The following is a 17,909-nucleotide window of genomic DNA, read 5'->3' on the forward strand; positions in this document are numbered from 1 at the left end:
AAATAAAAACTGTGTGGTGCTGTTGTGTGCTGGGCTTACAGTCAGCCCACCTGAGTTCTAGCTGTGGCACTTAACGCTAACAGTGGATCAAACGATGAGGCTTATCTCAAAGAATCTTGAAAACTGTAGTAATTTCAGTAAGAGGAGATTCAATATAGAGCAGCAAAATAATTGAAATACTATTGCTGTTCTCATTGCATGTCAAGGATGATTATAACACAGTGGGTGCAGAAGTCAGTTTACAAAACAGTAATTATGGTCTAATTTTTTTTCTTGTAAAATGTAACCCCCCCACCAAAAAAACAAACACCACAGGGGTGTGTGTATATGTCTGTGTGCGTGTGTGTGTGTTAGTCTGAAAATAATAATTTTTTTTTGTCTAGGAAATACAGAATAACTTATCCAGATAGCTGAAGAGAACTTGCTGAGATGTAAAGTTGAAATTCTTGTGTTCAGTGATGCCTGTGGGTTTCATTTATTTTTATTCTCTATCCTTTGTGTCTATTGGTAGTATTGAGTATTTATTTTCAGAGCTATTGTATCTTTTTCCATGGGAAGAAACGGATGGTCACAGGTGGTTTTCATTTTTTCTGCATGAGGCATGTGCATTGACAGCCTTTGAGACCTTAATGCTTTATAATATGCAGGTGCTTTTATTGTTTATAGAAGTTCCTAATCCTTGTTTGAAATTTATTAAATGGTGTTCCGTCTGTAAGCCTCCCTAAATTCCATAGATTAATTAGCCTTTAAAGCAAGGTTGCCTTTTATCTAACTGCAGTATAAACTCTTCCATCTGGGAACCTTCTCTTTCCCGCGCTTGCTCAGTGTTCCGTGTACCTCAGCACTCTGGTGTTAAGTATTAATTACGGACATTGACATTCCCAGTCACCACGAAGAACACTAAGAACAGCAGTAGATTGAACAAAGTGGCATTGTCCAGAGAGTAGTTGCACGTGGTGAATAATCCATTCATCATGGCTTGGCCACTGCTGTGTGCGTGTGCACATGTGCACGGCATTATTGTGGGGGGGGTTTGGGGGGGTAGTTATTCCATAGGGAAATTTTACAGGTGATGGTTCTGTAAGTTAGCATTCTTAGTAAGTTTCAGTTAAAGGAAGAAAAGAGAAAAACACCCTCTTTTGACATCCCATGTGGCTTTTTTTCCTTGGAGGTTCTGATTGAAAGTTTGTTGACAGTGTTTACTGCAGAGAGATTGGCTTTGATTCTTTTGAGGGAATGTAGTATGGGTTTGGAATTGTGTTGTTTTAAAAGAAATCGATATTAAATGATTTAATTCTGTTTACTAGTCTCAGTAAGAATTATTGAATACTGCAGAGTGGAATGTTTATTTTTTATTATTTTTTTAAAAGATTTTATTAATTTATTTGACAGAGATCACAAGTAGGCAGAGAGGCGGGCAGGGAGAGAGAGGGAGGGAAGTAGGCTCCCTGCTGAGCAGAGAGCCTGATTCGGGGCTCGATCCCTGAGATCATGACCTGAGCCGAAGGCAGAGGCTTAACCCACTGAGCCACCCAGGTGCCCCTGGAATGTTTATTTTTTAAAAACATATAAAGTCAGTAATTCAGTTATCTGCGTACTTAAAATAATCAACTTCATGTTCTTTGGTCATTTTTATGGACTTAACTTTGCTACCTCACCCTCTGCCTCAAATAAATTAGATTACTGCTGTAACAAATAGGTTCCATAACTTGTTTAGAAAACATGACAAACATAATTTTACTCAGTTAAGTTTTGATTATGGTAGATACTGAGGGTAGGAAACAAAAATGTAGTATTACATGGTTTTGGCTTCCAAGGTGGTTGAAGAGAGAGTTAACAGTCTCGAAACAGTTGAGACTGTTAAGTGTTCAGGTGTATTTTCCAAATTACAAGAGCACAAGACATTCGGGGAAGATGGTTTAGCATAATCAGAGTGCGGACGGTCCTTAGAATTAAGTTAGTGGAGGAGACAGCATCCTAAATTGGACTAAACACTATGACTAAAGGAATGACTTAGGCACGTGTGCAGATCTTGGACTAGCCTTACGTGATAAGAACCTGGCTGTGGATTGACGAGTTGTCAGGTTAGGGCTGGAGATACGGTTGTTGAGAGGGGTGGTCACATTATGGGAAGGCTTTGAAAGCAAAGGAATAGCTCGTTTTTGCAATAGAGTGGAAAGATAAACAGTTTCTCCCTGGTGAGTTATCTTACTAATGGTAGATAGGAAGAGATTGGAGATCACTGAACATATTTAGGAGATGATTGCCATGATCTGGGGATGCGTTAGTAAGTGCCTTCCTTGGGAGGGTGATGGCAGGAATAGATGAGATAACTGAGACACTCTGTCACTGCAAGAAAGTTGGTCATTAGCATATCCTCGGTGCATGTTTAATGAGTCACAGGTTGAGAGAGGGAGTAAATATGGCGAATGAAGGAAAAAATAAGTTAATGGTCACTTCTTCCTAGACATCTTGAGAGTTATTTACCACTGATAGAAGATGGATCGGTAAACAAATCTAGGCAGAGGGAGATGATGCAGTTTGTACCTACTGAATTCGAAGTGTGGTGACTTTGCAAGTACAAGTGGCCTTACGAGTCCTGGATGTGTGGTTCTGGGAAATAGTTCAGGGCCCGAGACATAGAGTGAAGTGTATGAATATGTACATATATGGATATGTAAGGGTACTTTCTGAGAGTTTTTTCTTTTTTTCCTGAGGGAGTTTCTAAAGGGAAAATTGGAAGATCAATAAATGAGCCTTAGAAAATACCAGAAGAAATCATTCAACATTTAGGTTTTAGAGGCCCACTTTTAATCATTTGATTTCAGTTTGCTTAATTTGAGTTAATATCTTTTAAAACCTTTTTTAAAAACAGCCAGTAACTTGTGTTTGAGCAGTTTTGTTTAAAAATGATGGGAAAAAATCAGTATATTCCGATCTGATTCTAAAAGCAGAATATTTCTGATTTGTTATAACTTTTGCTAGATTGCCGTGCTAAGGAGACAGCAACGTATGATAAAAAATCGAGAGTCTGCTTGTCAGTCCCGCAAGAAGAAGAAGGAATACATGCTGGGCTTAGAGGCCAGGTTAAAGGCTGCGCTTTCGGAGAACGAGAAGCTAAAGAAAGAGAACGGATCCCTGAAGCGACAGCTGGATGAAGTCGTGTCAGAGGTGAGTGCTAGTGAGGCAGCCCGATGAGGTGGGTTCAAGTAGTCTCTCTTTTCTGGAGAAGCCAATTGGAAATTGTGTAAAAAAAGAATACCAGGGCGCGATAAACCCCAAAGCATTTGCAGTCAGGGCACGGCACTGGAAAGAGGAGCTGTGGGCTGTACCTGCCAGTGTGTTCAGAAACTGTGTGTTTCCTGGGTAGCTTGCTCGCTCTCTTTTCTGACTAAATCAGTCCCCTTGAGGACTCTAAATAGTCTCTAGTCTCGACAAGTCTTTCCTTTATTATAAAGGTTTTATTTTATTTATTTAACAGAGAGAGAGAGAGCGATCACAAGTAGGCAGAAAGGCAGGCAGAGGGGGAGGGGAAGCAGGCTCCCTGCTGATCCCGATGCGGGGCTCGATCCCGGGACCCTGGGATCATGACCTGAGCGGAAGGCAGAGACTTTAACCCACTGAGCCACCCAGGCGCTCATGTCTTTCCTTTTAAAGAAGGAAATACAGGAGCACCTCGGTGGCTCAGTTGATTGAGCATCTGACTCTCTTGATTTTGGCTCAGGTTATGTTCTTGGTCCCAGGATGGAGCCTGAGTCAGGCTCCACGCTCAGCCGGAAGCCTGCTTGAGAATTTCTCCCTCTGTCCCTCCCCTCATGCGCTCTCTTTCTTACTCTCTCAAAAACAAACAAACAAAGCAAAATAAAAAAAAAAAAAGGAAGAAAGAAAGAAAACACAAAATAAAAAATTTTAAGGTCTTTTCTCTGTCTACCTGACTGCTATTATGGTTTTTGCATTTTGTTGCCATGCTAGTCCCGATAAAGTCAATCTTCTTAATTCTGTCCAGGAAACCTCCCGTCTCAGAATTTCCTACTCCAAAGGGATGCCTGTGCCTACTGTGTGGGGCTTTTCCCACTGTTCTCTCTTGCCCTGACTGAGCACATGTTAAGGGATTTAAGAGACAGGGAAATAAACTACAGATGTCTTTTAAAATTCTTTGAAGACCCATAAAAATGTTAAATTGTTGAATTCTTTCCTTTTGGGTGCAGAGGAGACTGCAAGGGGGTGGCCCTTACGTTTCTGCCCTCCGGGGCCCCTCTCTCCTTTTCCCTTGCTGCTGCTCCAGGGAACCTAGAAGGCTCTGCTCTAGTCTTGTGAAAAGTACTGTTTCCTCACCTTTGAGGTTTTTTTTTTTTTTAAAAACTCTAATAAAATTGGTGAAGAGGAGTGTGTTTATCTTAGATGTTGATTTTTGTGAGAGCGATATGTAGTTTAGCTGTATTTAATGTGGTTATTTCTTTCAGAACCAGAGGCTTAAAGTTCCTAATCCAAAGCGAAGAGCGATCTGTGTGATGGTAGTATTGGCATTTATAGTGTTCAACTATGGACCCATGAGGTAAGCAGATAGCCGTTTGTGCTGGGTACCAATGCTAAAAATTTCAATTCTCATTCTTTCAGCTCTAGTCATAAGCCAGAGAAAAACAGTTTTGTTTTGTTCTCCTCAGGGACAATATTTAGTTAAGAAGAGGAGGAAGAAGAAAGATTGGTTTCTCTTCCTTGTTCTTCACCTAGGTCTGGCAGAAAATTCATGACGTTTAATGAAGAAAGGCTTCTGTTACCAAACAGATCAGTGGTGGGCCTTGAAATCAGACTGCCTGAGTTCAAATGCTTGCCCCTGCACTTGGTAACTTTGTTGTCTTAGGCAAGTTACTTAACCTCTGTGCTTCAGTTCCTTACCTTTAAAATGATGAAGACTTTATCATAATACTGTTACCTACCTCCCCCCATACTGTGATGCTTGAGCAGCCTCAGGGATTATAAGACACTTGTGTGGCTTCCTAGCTGGAAAGTAAACAGCTAAAGCCGTAATTAGCAGTCTCTGATTGAGTAGGTTTGGAATGGGAATCAAGAATGCAAATATTTTATAGTGTTCTAGTTGATTGTGATACAGGTTTCCAGCTAATCACAGCTTGAGAAACACTGCTTTTTTAGGTCAGAGTCCTAGAACACTAGGATTCAGAGGAACCCTGGAGATCCTCTTTTCCAGACTCCCACTAACTGTGGCACATTTGATCAGTGAATGGAATCAGTATATCCTAGGTGCTGGGGAGTCCGCGAGTAATTAGACCCGGGCCATACCTTCAAGGATCTCATGGTCCAGCTGAGAAGACGGACGAGTCAACGGATGACTCAAGTATAGTGTGGTGAATGTAGGAACAGCAGTGTGAACAAATTACTAAAAGAGTGTAAATGAGAGTAAGAATTCCTTGAGAAGTTTTGCGTCATATTGATAGATGCTCAGAACAGATTTTGTTGAATGATGGTAGAAAGGGAAGTCCATGCAGGAGAAGCTGAATCTTGGAAGTGGGATAGCAGTTTGCCAGCTGCGGAGTATGGAAAGAGATGCCAAGCAGAGGGACCACAGTAGTTAAAAGGCATAATTAGGAAATGACTTGACATCTTCAGGAAAAAGTGAAAAATTCACATGTATCTTGTCCATGTGGGAATGTATATGAGAGAAATGGGGCTGCAGGTATACGGTGGGGGCCAGATACTGACGAGCCTAGTGTGCTGCTGTGCACAGTGAGCCACCGCTGGGTTTTTAGGCAGAGGGCAACATGATCTGTTTTGATGTTAGGAAGGTGACTGAGGGTGGTAGCGAGAATGGACTGGACTGAGCAGATGATCTTGGCAGTGACAGTGCCGGGAGGCTGTTGGTGTGTCTAAGGTGATATATACGAGTCTGGCGTTGGACTGTGGTGACAGAAAGGACAGGCTGTCTCAGGGTGCACCTCTGATGTGGACTCTGGGTTTTGGTGACTGATAACAGAGTGGGACATGAGGAAGAAGAGAGAAGCTGAAGATAATTCCAAATTTGTATCTTGAGGGACTGAATGGCAATACTCTTATTTAAGGCAGGAAATAGGGAGATGAATCATTTTATGATGGAGGATAATGGTTTTTATTAGTATGGGAAGTTTGTGTTCCTCACTAGATATTGGGAATTACCGTGACAGACAGACAGACAGATGGTAGTGGAGTAGGTGAGATTATCCAAGGAAGTAGGTGAGATTATCCAAGGAGAACAAGTAGGGAAAGAAGAGTAATGAGAATCTGGGGAAACCAGCATGACAGACTCAGGAAAAGAAACTCAGAGTGAGTGGTGTTAGGGACAGAACCAGAAGAATGGTTTTCTGAAGCCAAGAATGAGAGAATTTCAAAAACAGGCTTGTCGGGGCAGGAACCTGAGGTGAGAACATTGACTTTGGCAACTAGCAGCTTGATGGTTATCTTGGAGCTTCTGTGTGTTCCAGGCTTTGTGCTTGACACTGTTCTATCAGTGTTCATTTCAGAAGGTGATGTTCAGAGGCTTTAATGGAGTAGCATTTGGTGAACAGTAAAGCAGATGGGGTTGGGCTGTAGGAAATGAGGATGGGGCTGGGGATACACCTTGTTGTGGGAGCCTTCCTGAGTAAATAGAGATTTGTGGGGGAAAAAAGACAAAAACTTTAAAATGAATGAATGATGTTTATAGCTACTGAGGGTAGAGGGGATATGTGGGGGTGGATCTCATTTCTGTGAGTAGGTAGGTTGATTCATTTTGGAAGGAGACGACTATGGTCTTTTTTTTTTTTTTTTTTTAAAGATTTTATTTATTTGAGAGAGAGAGAGCATGAGAGGGGAGAAGGTCAGTGGGAGAGGCAGACTCCCCATGGAGCTGGGAGCCTGATGTGGAACTTGATCCCTGGGCTCCGGGATCATGACCTGAGCTGAAGGCAGTCGCTTAACCAACTGAGCCACCCAGGCGCCCGACTGTGGTCCTATTTTATCACGAAGGTTTTGTGTCCAGAAAATTTGATGGACAGTACAAACAGCAGAATGAAGAATGGAAGAAAGCCTAAATATTTGAAAGTCCTGAGGAACAGGCAGAGGAGATCTGTGTCTCTTTGAGCAGGCTTGAGGAACAGAAAGCAAGCAGTGGGAAGATTTAGGAAGTGTGCAGATTTTTAAATTCAAACATGTTAAAAGGCTTAGATTGAAGCAAAGTAACAAAGAGCTGGAAGGGGTGGGGAAATATCGAAGTATCTTAACAGGTTGGAATACCTCCAGACACCAAGAAGGAAATAGAAAAGAAACTGGCTCATAAAAACCAGGAACTATTTCTTCTAGACACAATTTGGCACGGATGGTGAAATATCAAAGCTGAGAGGGCAACAGTGGTCTGAAAGGCTAAACCTGCCCCCGAACCAGCGTTGGCAGTGGACATGTGCCATCGCGTATGCTCTTCAGGAACCTTCTTGACGGACCCTGTCCTCAGCAGCCTCTTCACTGCAAGACTGAAGATCTCAGGGCTGGGAATCTGCCAGGGGAGCAGAAACTTCCCGCTGAACCTTATTAATACCACCTGGGATGTATTTATTGAATAACTCCCACACCCATGGCTGTGTCTGTCAATCTATAAACCTTAAGCATTACTGGGTTTTAATTGGTATTGAAAAAAACAAGATTGTGTGTTCTCACTGAACCTTTCTTAAGTACCACAAAACTAAGTCTGGCCAGACAAACAGACATTTAAAGGAGAGATTTCCAAAGCATTTTAAATTTAGGAAACGAAACTCTTTCAGAACAGATCCCATTACCATAATAAAGTTGTCAGTGTTGTTTCAGATGTTCCATGTCGAATTGAACTTCTGTGCCATACTGGTATGGGTCCAAGTGAAAAAATAACGTAACACACAAGTTTGCTGCCTATAGGTATGCCTCAAGAAACATTTCCTGAAGGCCCTTGTGGTGATGAAATGTAAATACATTTTACTTCTAAAGTAAGAGAGTTTTGTGCAGTACTACTGACTAGTTTGAAGAGTTTTAGGTTACTGAATAGTCATAACACAGAAAAAGAAAATAAACCAAACAGACTTAAAAGGGTTAATTTTTCTGACCTTATTGATGTTGTGTGGATGGTAAAGACGGCATCTAGCTTTTTCTGGCACAAGATTCAAAGTGCTGGCCCCCTCTGGGTGGTCTATAAAAATAGGGAGTGGCTAACCTGGACAAATGTGAATTGGGAGGAAACCCTCTTCTTACTACCCATTAGGGTTGATTCTGTGATTCTCAGTCCTATTTTATAGTTAAAGAACTGGAAATTTAACAAAGGTCTTTTTAAAAAATAATCATGGAAAACTCTGCCTTCTCTACTATACCATAAAGTGTTTTTTCCCTACCATTATCCAAGGACTTCTGTTTTTGGCCATATGGTGGGCTAGCACTATGGAGAAACTCTTTGCAGTTCTACACACCAAAAAATGCTGGATTAACAAACAAATCAAAACTCTGTTATGTAATGGGTGAACCCAAGACAGAGTAAGGACTTCTTAGAGGCCAGAAATGTAGAGATAACATGAATCCCATTATAAGCTATCATTGGAAGTGGTGCTATTTCTTGATCCTCTGGCCTAGAGTCTGGTGACAGGAAAGCTGTGGGGTCCTGAACAAGGTAGAAGTCACAACTGAGCCCCATTCCCCCTTCCCAAACCCAAATAAAGCTGGAACTTCCAAAGAATGACATTTTCATTTGCTAAAAAGAGGGGAAAAAGTAGGTCGTCATATCACATAGGGAGAGCATTGATAAGTACCTGTCTCTGTATTGGCTTTGAGTAGGATGGAAATAAAGAAAAAATATCCCGGAGAACTCATCATTACATGTCTTAACTCACGCAGGTTTGAGCCTGAATTTATACTACTGTTGTGACAATCCTTAAAATACCAAGCCAAAAATTTAGTTTAAGTGGCCCAGTGTTGGTACTGCTAGGCTCCTGGTGGAAACAAATGCACCGTCTTCTCAGAGGAAAGCGCCGTGGACATCCTTCTAAAAAACTGCACATCCAGTTCCAATTGACCTTGAGCCAACATCACCTCCCTTCCCCCCAATCATTAATCACACTAGGAAACAAGCCACCATGAGCAAGAGTTGGAGGAAATAACAAACTACAGAATCAGACTTGGAAGACTGCAGATATTTGCGTCAACAGCTACAAGGTGTAAAGTAAATACGTGAACTAGAAGAGGGCTTCAAAGAATGGGAAAGGAACAAAAGACTGTCAGAAATGATGCGTACATTTTGAGAAAAATCTAGAAATGTGATAGTAAGTTGAAATTAGAAAATGCCCAGGTTAAAACAACAAAATAGGCACATTTGAAGAAAGAAATCGTGAACGGGAAGATAGGGCTGAAGGAAATATAGAGTGTAACAGAGAGGCGAGATGGAAAACATAGAAGAGATTTAAGAGAGGAGGTCACACTGCCCTCGCCAAGTAATCCAAGTAGCATTTATCAGGAGACATTCTGACATCTTGTACCTCCTGAAGAGATGCCCTGGAAAGGATACAGGATCACTTCTGTGATATTCTAGCCAAAGAAGGAATAATCTTAATTTTCTAATGAAAAAAAAAAAAAAACATAAATCCCCTCTCCGTATAGAGGGGACAATGTATAAAATAAATAGCCTGTGATCTTACAAAGCATTCAGGGTATTCAAGAAGAAGGAAAATAACCTTGAAGGATGGTTTGAGACACAGGAATGAATGGCCAGAATGACAAAAATAATAGTTGTAGATGAAGCTTTCTTAAAAAGTTGATGATACAAAACATGAACAGTGTCTAGTTTGTAAGGTTAGAACAGCTCAAGGCGGAAGTATTTCCTGTACAGTAATCCCTGATAAATTGAAAAGGGTGTAATGGAAGTGAAACCATTCAAAGTTCTTGTAGTTTGAGAAGTAGGTAAAAATATTAATTGTTTGGACTTGTTTAATTACATTAGCATTTTAAAGTTTTGGTTTAACCCCTAGCAAAATGTAATTGGAGTGTATCATTTCAAAATCTGGTGGAAGAAATATTACTGAATGAGACGGACAGACTGAGCCCAAAAGAAGGCATGGAAAGAGGGAAGGAGACTACTAGAGTATGAAAGCACAAGATGTGATAGTAGAAATGAATCTAGAATATTACCCATAATCACAATATGTGGAAATGCACCGAACTCTGCATTTAGAAAGCAAAGATCGTCAGACTGGGGGTGCGGAATGATAGGCAGAATTCAGCTTTATGCCTTTTACGGGAGAAACACCTAAAAGCGTCAGGCTACAGAAAGTCAAAGTTGAAAGTCAAGGGATGGGGGCACCTGGGTGGCTCAGTGGATTAAGCCGCTGCCTTCGGCTCAGGTCATGATCTCAGGGTCCTGGGATTGAGCCCCATATCAGGCTCTATGCTCAGCGGGGAGCCTGCTTCCCCCTCTCTCCCTGCCTACTTGTGATCTCTCTCTCTGTCAAATAAATAAATAAATGAAGAGTAAAACATTTATTGGGGCGCCTGGGTGGCTCAGTTGGTTAAGCGGCTGCCTTCGGCTCAGGTCATGATCTCAGCATCCTGGGATCGAGTCCCACATCGGGCTCCTTGCTCAGCAGGGAACCTGCTTCTCCCTCTGCCTCTGCCTGCCGCTCTGTCTGCCTGTGCTCACTCTCTTGCTCTCTCTCTCTCTCTGACAAATAAATAAATAAAATCTTTAAAAAAAAAAAAAAAAAGAAAGTCAAGGGATAGAAAAAGCCAATAGCGAAAAGAAAGCTAGAGTTGCTCTATTAATATCAGACACAGAAACTTTAAGGAGAAAGTGTTATTAGACATAATTACTGAACTGTTGATCAAAAAGTTAGTTTACCAGGAAGATACATGATTCTAAATTAGTATATACCTATTAAGAGAGCCCAGAAACGATCGTTAATAGAACTACAGGGGAAACTGACATTCCACTGCCATAGTGGGGAATAGGAGTGTGCCTCTCTTGATAGAGCCCGCTGACAGAATCTGCCAGGATAGAGAGGGTTTAAATGTTATTATGAAACCTGATGGCCATTTAGATAAACACTGCATTTATCAACACACGAGAGTTTCTGAACCAGAGCTGGAAATGTTAAAAAAAGAATTGATCTGTGCTAGATCACACAGGAAGTCTCAACAGATTTCAGAGATTAACATGCAGACTGCATTCACTGTGAGTGTAATTAAACTACAAATCAATAAAAAAAAAGGTAAGAATTTCGATTCTACTAAAACTTAAAAACACAATTCTAAATAACTCATAGATCAAAGAAGAAATCATAATGAAATGATTACTGAAGATATTAAAAATGCTATTTATTAGACCTTGTAAGCAAATTAAAGAAGAGTGTTTACAGTAGGATTACATTTATATCAGGTTCAGACTGAAAGAACTGTACATTATGAATGTGTGTACGCTATAAAAGAAAGCAAGGGAACTGTTACTACAAAATTCAGAAGTCACATTGAGCAAGTTTAGCTGACACGTAGGCCAGGCTGAGTATTTCTGCCTGGTGCTTCCAAATCGTCCTATTTACGTATCATAGAACTTGTCACACTGGCTAGTTCTTTGTTGGTCTGTTCTAGTTCTTGTGTTGTTTTCTTTTTTTGGGCGGGGGGAGGGGGGAAGCTCTGCTGCTGTCCATTTTTTTATTATATCCTCAGCATCTAGCACAATATGTACAGTACATGGCATATACTAAAAAAAAAAAAAATGCTGTACTGAATTACTAGGCAGGATTTGTCAGGCTGACAAGGAGAGATTGGCATTCCAGGCAAAGTTACTTTTTACCGGCAGTAAGAAGCAGTCAGAGATGGCTAGAGCTCCTCTGCCGAAATTTTAGATCATGCTTGACATAGTGGAGCTCCTTAATAAAATCTTTGTTGGATGTGGTTGAGTGACGAAACAGATGAACGAGGGGCTGCTGGGATGTGAATGAGCATAGACTGTCCCTTGGCGAGTGGAAAGCAGTAGGGCTGAGAGGGTAGGCTGTGGCCAGTTCCTTTAGGGCATCATGTTCCCTGCGGAGGAGAACACCCCAAACTGTGACCATTGTATGGTAACGTTCTAGTGAGTACTAAGTAACTGGAGTGTTTTGTGAGTGTCATACAGCGAACGGGACGTTAGTGGAGATGGTGATTATAGGAAAGGCTTCACCCGGGAGAATGGAATTGAAGATTTATAAGGAGAGAGACAGCGGTTCCGTGGGAGGTGAGGGATGCATGACACTAACCAGCATATGATACGGAGATGGAGAAGAAGTTATTTCCCCTGTCTACCCTTTTTGTTGCCTTAAAAAAAACAAACACGAGGCAAAAAAAGGTCTTCACTTCCTAGGCCTTTTATGAGTGATTAGATTTTCTTATTTTTTTTCTGGTCGCGTGTTTTCTAAGACACCTTAATTTTCATAACCTATTCTCTCTATCTCGTTACTGCTACTTTCTGCATTACAGTGGCGTTTCTTCTCGTTTTTCATACACTTAGCCTTGTAGGGATGTTGGAATTGGATTGGATATGGCACAAGTGGTTATCAAGTTTAAATTTTTTGAGATGGAAGAAGAGATTTTTTCATTGTAGGGTGGGGGCTTAATTTTTAGAATTTTGTCTTCTTGGGTTCCTCCTTTCTTAAAGCAGTGTTCACACAGCTGATGTTGGTCACACCAGAGACATGGTTTTCATTGCTGCTCTGTGCTGATGTGTTTCTGTTTTGTTGTTACGTTAAGTTTGTACCTTAAGACCATTTTGACATTAGGGAAGTTTAACCCTCCCCCATACCTCAAGGACTGATGTAAATTTCAGACTTGTACAGATATCCAGGAAATAGGGTGGGGTGGAGGGAATGAGCAGTGTTCCTTTTAGACATTTGTAAAAATATTTCTTGGTTGAGGGAAGTTGAGTTAATTTAAGAAAAGTAGGGGAAATAAGGGAAGAGAAAGGGAAAATAGATTAATCTTGATGGAAGAAAAGAATTTCCAAAAGGTTCTGTTGGCAGCATAAAGTTTAATGAGCAATAAATTGTGTTAAAAATACTTCCGTCTTTATAAAGCAGGATGGTTAAGAGCTGGTTGGAGAAACATCGGTCTGAACCCTTCTTGCCGTCTGTCGTTTATTCTGAGTTTTGTGGACGGTTGAGTAATGACAGGGGCTAAAGTTTTTATCGCAGAAGTTTAAGGTTTTGCAAATTCTCCTTGCCTACTTAAAAGTTGGGGTGAAAAAAAAGTTCGGCTTATTTTTTTCTTGCATTTTCTCATAGTGGTTCTCGACCATGGCTGTACATTAATAATCACTAGGAAATCTTCCAAAGGGAGGAGCCCTGCCCCAAAACTTGTGGAATCTGGTAGGATGGGTCTAATTCAGTTGTTCTTGAACAAAATGTTTTTCCCTCTGGTGATTCTGAAGTATATCCAGAGTTGAAAACTGTACAGGGTTGTTTTTCTTTCTTTTATATATACCTTGGCCTCTGTGGAAATTGTTAAGAGCACTTACCCATTGAATTTAGAGGATAATGTATATAAGAGAAGTTTGGTTTTTTTAACGATTGTATTTATTTATTTGAGAGAGAAAGTGAGAGAGTGAGTGGGGGCAGAGGGGCCGAGGGAGAGGGAGAAGCAGGCTCCCCGATGAGCAGGGAGCCCCATGCGGGGCTTGAGCCTAGGGTCCCGGGATCATGACCTGAGCCGAAGGCAGACGCTTAACCAACTGAGCTATCCATGTGTCCTGGGAAGTTTTGTTAAATCTCTAGACAGACACGTCTGTACTCAAAGGTTTGTCTTATATAATTGAGGAAATGTATGGACCTCTGTTTTGTACTAAGAGCCACAGGGTAACCTTCTGTGGGGAATGTCTTCCTGGCACCGAGGACTGTAGTTACAGATTCCTTTGTTATGCTTTCCCCTTTCTATTTTAAAAGTCACTGTCATCCTCCTCCTTTTCTGAAAATAAAAAGCAATATCTTAGGAGGTTTTGAATATGCTCGGTCCTAAAAAAGTAACAAATGTTTGAAATTGACAGCGCTTTTTCCGTGTTTGTTCCTGGTTAGGTGCTCTCCCCTCACTAGAACAGAATCTTTACAGTTTGAGGCATCAGACTTGGATGAAGAAGGGTAAATCATACTGTTTAAGGGCCAGCTACTCTGTGGTTTGCTTCTGAGACTGTTAAGGAAAAGCTGACCACAGAAAATATGGCATTGAATTTGAGTTGTCTGGAACTGGTTAGAAATAAAATGTCTCTATTCTAGCATTCTCTAAGTTTGTCAGCTTTTCATAATTTTTACAGGAAAAACTCTAGCTTCTTATGCTGAGATGAGCCTGTCCCCAAATCTGGCTCTAATTTTTTTTTTTCCTGTTCAATTGTTGAGCACATTTTGCTGTATGAAATCATTATTGGCTGTAGGTTAAAAGTTACTATATAACTTAAATGTCAGAATTCAAACCACCAAGTCTACATGATTTTGTTCAGCCAGATTTTAAAATGAAATCTAATTCAAATTCTTGGCTAAAAGTACTTTCCACATTTATCAAAGTGACACATAAGCTGAAGAAATGCAGTACATCTAAACAGCAGGTGTCACTGAATTGCAGAGACGTGATGGGGCGAAGGGCGGTCCATCCCCCAAATCATGTCGTTTACTCATGTTCTTCAAAAAAGTATCCATGGAGAATAACTGGTTCTCGTTTCTTCCAGCCTCTATACATTTCATCCTTTGTTTTAGAAAAATGAGTTAGAGTTTGTCAAGTGCAGAGCTGAGTTTTGAGGGCATGGAAAAGTCTGTTGATGATTTTCTTTAGTTTTGGACTCCATGGGAATTGTATATTGGGAGGGCTGTAAGGAGTACCAGCGGCTTAGCCTTCATTGCTTGGCTACCTTTTGGCCCAGACTTGAGTTGTTACGGTGAGGGGAAGGGCATTTGAAACCGGAACCCTACATCCTTTGCTAATTGCCTTCTTAACCTTGAGTAAGTCACTATGTCACTTTCAAGATAGAGGAAGTAATGTAACTTCTGCTGCTTTCTCTTTTTCGAGAGAGGAGTCACTGAGAAACCCAGGGCTCAGGAGAAAACTGTCAAAATTCAAGTTGGTACTTTGATGTTTTCTTTAGACCCCAGATCTTAGCATGTATGGTGTGTCTGAAGCAGCTTTCTCAACCACCGTTTCTGGTACTTAGTACATTCAGGCAGAATCCTGCAGTAGAAGTTGATCAAAACATAAATGGTAAAGGAGTTCACAGCTTTGCTTGTGGAAAGGGAAGCTCTAGCCTGATATTAAGGTAGTGTAGGGTAACTGAAACTTTTGATTGTAAGGAAATATATTTGTAATTAATCACATACCATTTAAGCTTCTAGGCGGTTTGATACCAGTGCCTTATTTTCTCCAGATTTGAGCTGTTTTGTCATTTCAGGAAACATTTGAAACTTAAATATTTTACAGATTGTTTTTAACTGAGTTATGGCCGATGTAGCATGCATGAGCTATGAGTGTGTGGTGTATGTACATTTAGACTTCATGTTGTCTGTGCGTTCTGAATAAAAACTGGCATTATCATGTTCTGTCCACAGTCAGTTTTTCACAGTCCATGACCGCTGAGGAGCTAGAATTAGGGAATCACAAAAAGTCCATATGCCTTATGTGGCTTTCTCTGTCAGCCCTTCTCAGTAAAGCAGCATTACTTGTTTCATTCTTCCTTCCTATGTGGGTTTTGTTACTGTTGTGAATTTGAAAATGCGAGATAGATGGAAATAAGACCGCTGGAAGAAAAGGTGAATAAGAAGGAGAAGAGAATTAGTTCTAGAATAATCTAGGTTGGCTGTATGTTGATACCATCTGTGCTTGGATGGTAAAGGTAGTAGTTTTTGTGTTTGTCTTGTTAAGCTATTTTTAAATACTTTGTGCCAAGCAAATGAGCCTAAGCAATTTTGTGAATTCAGTCTCCCAGAACTATGGGGGAATGTGTGATTATCTCTCTCTTACAGATGAGGAGACTGAAATTCCAGCTGCTGATGTTGCAGAGCTAGGATCTAGAGTGCGTCTGTGGAGCCCTTGTCTTAATCACTTATAGAGCCACTGAGGCAGGGGAAAAGAAGTTGCAGACAGAGGAGAAGAGTTAGGATTCGATCCAGTAACTTTGCCCATCCCTTGAAAGCTAGGATCGGCTGTGAAAGGAGGAGAAAATACTCTAAGTTGACCAGGTTGATGTAAATATAACAGAAAAGGGATTGTACTCCAATTTACAGGTGTCGTTTTGACATTTAGAATGATCAGAGAATGATCACTTTCTCAAGTGAGAAGATTCCAGAAAGTTATTTACACACAAACTTCTTACATCAAACATTGACTCATTGACTTCAATTGAGTAAGTATAGTGTATTGTCTATTGCTCTGTGACAAATCACCCGAAAACTTAAAGCCTGAAGATGACATTTAGTTTGCTAAAGCTCTGCAATTTGGGCAGGGCTCAGTAGAGACTGTTCTTTGTTCCCTGGAGTGTCAGTGGGGATGGGTTGGGTTTATGGACCATTCAAGATGGCTCACGCATCATGGCCAGCAAGTTGGTGCTGGCTTCGGCTGAGACCGCTGAGGCTATGGGCCGGGTTTCTCCGTTCTTCTTCATTTAGGCTTCTCCACCAGCAGCATGGCTTTCCTCTTAGTTTCGAGGCGGGGTTCCAAGAATGAACATCACCTGTTAGAAGAGTGCTTGCTTTATAATTGTTCATTTGAGTGAGCAGAAGGATCTCGTGCTGATTCCTTGCTCACGTTGGGTCACTTGGCAAACTGCCGCTGTAAAGTACATGTTTCTTCTCAGGGGCTGATAATCCCTGGTTCTGAGAACTCCTATTTAGAAGGTTTTTAAAATCTTGATTTAAAGATTTATTTCTTTATCCAGTCACATTTCTGTTTTTAGTAAATTACCCCCAGTTACTACTGACCTGCAAAAATCATCTGTGAACCATTCAATAAACAGAAAAAACTTCTTTTAAGATTTGGAGAACTCCCTTGGGAACTTTTCATTTTTAGCCTCAGTTGCAATGAAAATTAACATAATTTCCTGTTCCTGGATCTGAAGATGGCGTAATAATGAGTTCACCACCTGCCATTCTTGAGTTGCGAGTTAGTGTCCCTAAAATGAAGATCTGGATTTTTCTCTTGACTTGAGGCAGAATGCTACGTACATTTCATCTGTTTATTATTAAAAAAAAAAAGTGGGAGGGAACATCTTCTCTAAACTAGGCATTGTCCTAGAATGAAACTGAGGTCCCTGTACTCCTTAACTTATATTCTAGCGAGGACAGACTGACAGTAAACATAATAAGCAAATACAATGATAGAGTTGTAGTTCCTTTGAACAAAGGGGGTAAACTATAGTAGAGTGAATGGTTTTACAAGTGCGAGGGTGGTTGTTGGAACTGTAGTTTGAAATAGTGATCATTGTAAAGTCGACATACGCACCAAGGCTTAACGAGAGGGCCAACCGAATAGATATGTAGGGGAAGAGCATTCCTGGCAGAGGAAGCAGCCATGCCAAGGGCCCTAGGGTGGAGGTATGCAAGGAGGAAAAGCAAGGAGGTCAGGGTGGCTGGACCGAAGCGCGCAAGGAGGGGAGAGGTCGGTGATGAGGCCAGAGGGGTGAGATGGAGGCGTTGAATGGGGCCTTGGTCATTTTAAGGTTTGGGACTTTTGCACGGGAGAAATGGGGAGCTGTCTGAAGGTTTGAACAGAGAAGTGACTTAATAATCTGACCCAGATTTTAAAACAATTCCTCCTGTTGCTGTGTTGAGAAAGGGCAGAACCTGGCAGGCAAGAAGGGAAGCTGTGTCACTAACTGCTCTGTGTCATCCTTGGGACACAGAGCACTTTCTGCTTTACAAAAGCACGTTCACAGCCGT

The 17,909-nt window shown here is 41.1% G+C and overlaps 1 protein-coding gene across 2 annotated transcripts in view; it reads left to right on the plus strand.

Annotated features, from left to right (window-relative positions):
* The window catches only part of ATF6 (activating transcription factor 6), a 209,964-nt gene that overhangs the window by 49,492 nt on the left and 142,563 nt on the right, over nucleotides 1-17,909 (plus strand). For both annotated transcript variants that reach the window (XM_080824008.1, XM_080824007.1), the window contains exons 8-9: nucleotides 2,986-3,171; nucleotides 4,464-4,555. In XM_080824008.1, coding sequence (XP_080680134.1) covers nucleotides 2,986-3,171; nucleotides 4,464-4,555 — 278 coding nt within the window. The remainder of the gene's footprint in view (nucleotides 1-2,985; nucleotides 3,172-4,463; nucleotides 4,556-17,909) is intronic.

This window comes from Martes martes (assembly GCF_963455335.1).
Source record: "Martes martes genome assembly, chromosome: 15".
NCBI lineage: Eukaryota > Metazoa > Chordata > Mammalia > Carnivora > Mustelidae > Martes > Martes martes.